The following is a 3631-nucleotide window of genomic DNA, read 5'->3' on the forward strand; positions in this document are numbered from 1 at the left end:
CAACATAGGATAGAAGATCTGATGAATTCTACCCTAGAATTCATGTTTGAGGGATGTTGTTAATATCTGGCAACAGGATGCCTGGAATGAAAAGATGGAAAAGCACCCTTGATCATGAAAATAGAACAATGCTGATCAAATATTCTTAGGAACATACAGTATGCAATTTCTGTTTAGATCATACCCCAAACCCAATTGAATTAAATTCTTACACATTTGCAACAACCAAATACAGGGAGCTAAAAATATTGGGTTTAAGAAGGAAAAAAAATCAGTTGTTTTATTTTTTAATCCCTGGAACTTCTACAGAAAAAACAACAATTTAGGGCCTGGATTGGTATGTGCTTTGAGAAAAGTCTGATGGGAGAAGACATTTTTTAAAAAGATGGGAATCATCCTTTCGGTGGGATTGGAAGGGACCATAATGGTCATTTTGTCCAAACCCCTCCTCAGTGCAGCATCCGCTAGGGCATTCTGAAGGAAGACCTCTAGTGAAGCGTAATAGTCAAGAACATTTCCACAATTGTCCCATTTGAATGAGAGAGTCCAGCCATTTAGAAAGCACCAGAGAATAAAGTATCTGAAATCAATCAGAAGGTATTTTTGATTGGTCTAGTGGCAATTAACATAAAGCTCATCTCCCAGGGTTCTAGGCTGTGCTGATAACAAATGACATACAGCAAGATGATGCATGAGAAAGGCATTGATGATGATACCTTATCTGCAGATCCTATTACAATTATAGTAGCAACACCTTTGTCTTCCTGGGCAGTCATAGTCGTAACGACAGCGATGTATTCCTGGGATGGTGCATTTGAATGGATTTCGTGGGCAACTCCAAGGAAGCACTAAAACAGGTGGGGAGACAGGATTGTTGCTAACCATTAGTCAGGCACCAATTAATATATTTTCATTATTCTTCTGAATATAGTACAGCCCTATGGTGTCTATCTAAGCCATGGTGGCATGTAGAAAGTCCACACTTTAAGGGAAGAATTCCAGTTACATCTTATGATTTTGATGCTTCTGCCCAGTTTGAAGCATATTAAAGCAGACTCATACTGTCAGTGTCAGGGATGAAACATATCTGAAGCTGCTTGATGGAATCTATAAAATAGACATAAGTATGCAAGGGCCTGTTGGACAGATTCCATAAAAAGAAAAGAGCAGGGCATCACACAGTAGACCCTAAAAGTCACATGTGTGACCCTGAGGTCTCAAGTTTACCCTCCTCTATCTTGTTGCAAAGTTTCAGGAACAGTTGGAAAAGATCCTCACTGGTCATTTGGTCTGCATGACTCTCCTTCCTGATTTCAAGAACTAATTTACTGAATGTCTTGTTGCATTATCCTTACACATCACACCCATCAGTACCCTTCTGAAAGGCAAATCTTATCAGAGAATTAAATCTACTAGACTGACATTGATATTAAGATACCCACTGCCAGAGTTCTCAGCTTCTCTGCTTGCACAGGAAATGAAACCCAGAGTTGCGAGAAATGTCCTTGTTTATTAAAATTAAAATTACCTGGTGGGAATCTGCAACTTCTGCTACATCTGAAATTACAGCAACTTAGGCTCTGAGGGCAATCATAGTCACTCCTGCAATGACCAATTCCAGGTATAGCGCACTGAAATGGGTTTCCTGGACAAATGCCAGTTCCTGCCGAAAGAAAAACAATGCAAAATATTCAAATACCACTTACAAACATTTAAAAAATGATTTTGACTGTAGTGTACTGGCCTATAGCAAATTCAACCCCTGACTAATAACCAGTATCATCATATATTGTAAACCGCCCAGAGTCCCTCATTAGGGGAGATGGGTGGGGACATAAATTTAATAAATAAATAAATAAAAGACCTATTTTATGCTCGCTTACACATACGTTATACTTATTCCCCCTTTTTGTACCTGTTCTTTTCTAAAAGCCCTAGGAGATACAGCTAGTAATAATTGCACTGCTCCTTCTTTATTACTCGTTGTCCAACCTGAAATGTAAATGAATAAATTGATGTACACACTGACAGGCACTTCCAGATAAACAGACTCTCTCCTAGCTTTCCTGAGTTTCATTTGTCCCCCCATAAAAAGAAAAGAAAAAGAAAGTAAACTGAAAAACTTTCAGTTACTTCCCACAATGGCGCATCCCTTGGAATGTTGATTCTGTACTGGAACATTTTATAGAATTATGCCATCTTCTCACCAAAACCAGGCAATAGGAACTGGGGGGTAAGATGAGCAAAGCATTCCCTCTAATGGCCACCCCAAGCAAGACGACATTGTAACCATTCCTGCTTGTGCAGCAACCTTTGCTGCTTCAAAATAGGGGTCCTCAGGACTGCAGCAGAAAGATGCCACAGGCATTGCACAGTGAAGTTCTCCATCATCTGATCAGCGGGGGGCTTGATTCAATTTAATATTGCAATTGTGCTCCCCTCTAGAAGAGCCCTAAGTATCTTTTCCATTAGTACCATGAGAACCAAAGTGTTGATTTGACTAATATGAGGAAGAAAACAAAAGAAAATGTTGTGTATTTCTTGCCACCTTTTAAGCACTTTTTTCAGCTAGTCACCTAAATTTATTTGGCCGGCCTGAAGGGTTATTTGCTTCAATTATAATTTGTTGCAATTATGTTCAGCTTGCTCTGCACTGTGTTTACCATATTCTACTATTAATCGTTTTAAGCATCCTTGGAAAGCAAGTTATAAAGCTACTTAAATAAACTGAATTTAAGTTTAAACCCACCAAAAATATAGTAGATCCGATTTTAGTTTTAAACAGAGTTAACAATGGTCTTGGCTTCCTGCAGACCTTTTTGCAGATTTCTCTGTCAAAGAGATTCCTCTACCAACCATTTTATAGCTTACCAAATGGAATCCTGGAAGAAGAGGTAGAAGGTAATCCTATCCAAAGGGCTAGAAGACCCACAAGAAGCAAGCCAGTCAATGTCTTCATGATGCCCTCAAAAGTCAGATATGAACTCTCAGACTGGAATAAGACTTGTATTTAAACAGATGTGTGGGTAGCTTTAAGATTACACCTTTCCACATCTTCCTCATGCTTGATATATCAACTGCATAAGAGCAACCAGAAACCTGAAATAATTGCTTTACACTGTCTTTATAGACAACATGCCCTTCTGTCACACAAGAACTAGAACCAAAGGGTGTGACATCTAAAATGCTTCGATATAAACATCCTTACTTCAAACAACTCTTGTGAGCCACACCCTAATTATAGCATCTTCCAACACGTGAAGAAAACACACTCACCCTGAGAATGGTATAAGGGCAGGGCTTGCCTTGTTAAGGATGCTGGACTTCCTATATTCTAACTAATAATTGGAGATAGTTAGGGCTGATACTTACCAAGAAAGATTATAGAACAGCCATAGGGTGTGGTGGGTTGTGGTGAAACCTAGCTCAGTGGTACAGGATAACAATTTTCTAAAGAAGTACATCATGCAATCTAGTTACAATGATCTCATCAGGGACATCCCTTCTAGTGGATGAACTGAAGCAGCTGCCTCAGGCAGAAGATGGTAAGTGGAGATAGGAAGGACAAGTCCCTGTCCTGTGACACCAAAGTTTGATTATACTATAACTCTCTGGTGCGGTGGAAGAACTG

At 39.4% G+C, this 3631-nt stretch overlaps 1 protein-coding gene across 1 annotated transcript; it reads right to left on the reverse strand.

Annotated features, from left to right (window-relative positions):
- Nucleotides 1-717: 717 nt before the first annotated feature.
- LOC134492961 (waprin-Enh1-like) lies at nt 718-2959 on the reverse strand. Its single transcript, XM_063297155.1, has 2 exons — nt 2872-2959; nt 718-848 (listed from the first exon to the last, which is right to left on the reverse strand). The coding sequence occupies exons 1-2, from the start codon at nt 2957-2959 to the stop codon at nt 718-720; spliced, it is 219 nt and encodes a 72-aa protein (XP_063153225.1).
- Between the last annotated feature and the right edge of the window lie 672 nt (nt 2960-3631).

The sequence above is a fragment of the Candoia aspera genome, chromosome 3 (assembly GCF_035149785.1).
Source record: "Candoia aspera isolate rCanAsp1 chromosome 3, rCanAsp1.hap2, whole genome shotgun sequence".
Classification (NCBI taxonomy): Eukaryota; Metazoa; Chordata; class Lepidosauria; order Squamata; family Boidae; genus Candoia; species Candoia aspera.

What these genes read in the sequence shown, in the direction of transcription:
- LOC134492961 (XM_063297155.1), bottom strand. Translation starts at nt 2,959, where the DNA reads ATGAAGACATTGACTGGCTTGCTTCTTGTGGGTCTTCTAGCCCTTTGG. An exon ending in TTCTTCCAGGATTCCATTTG is followed by an intron (nt 849 to 2,871) that starts GTAAGCTATAAA and finishes CACCTGTTTTAG; the next exon opens with TGCTTCCTTGGAGTTGCCCA.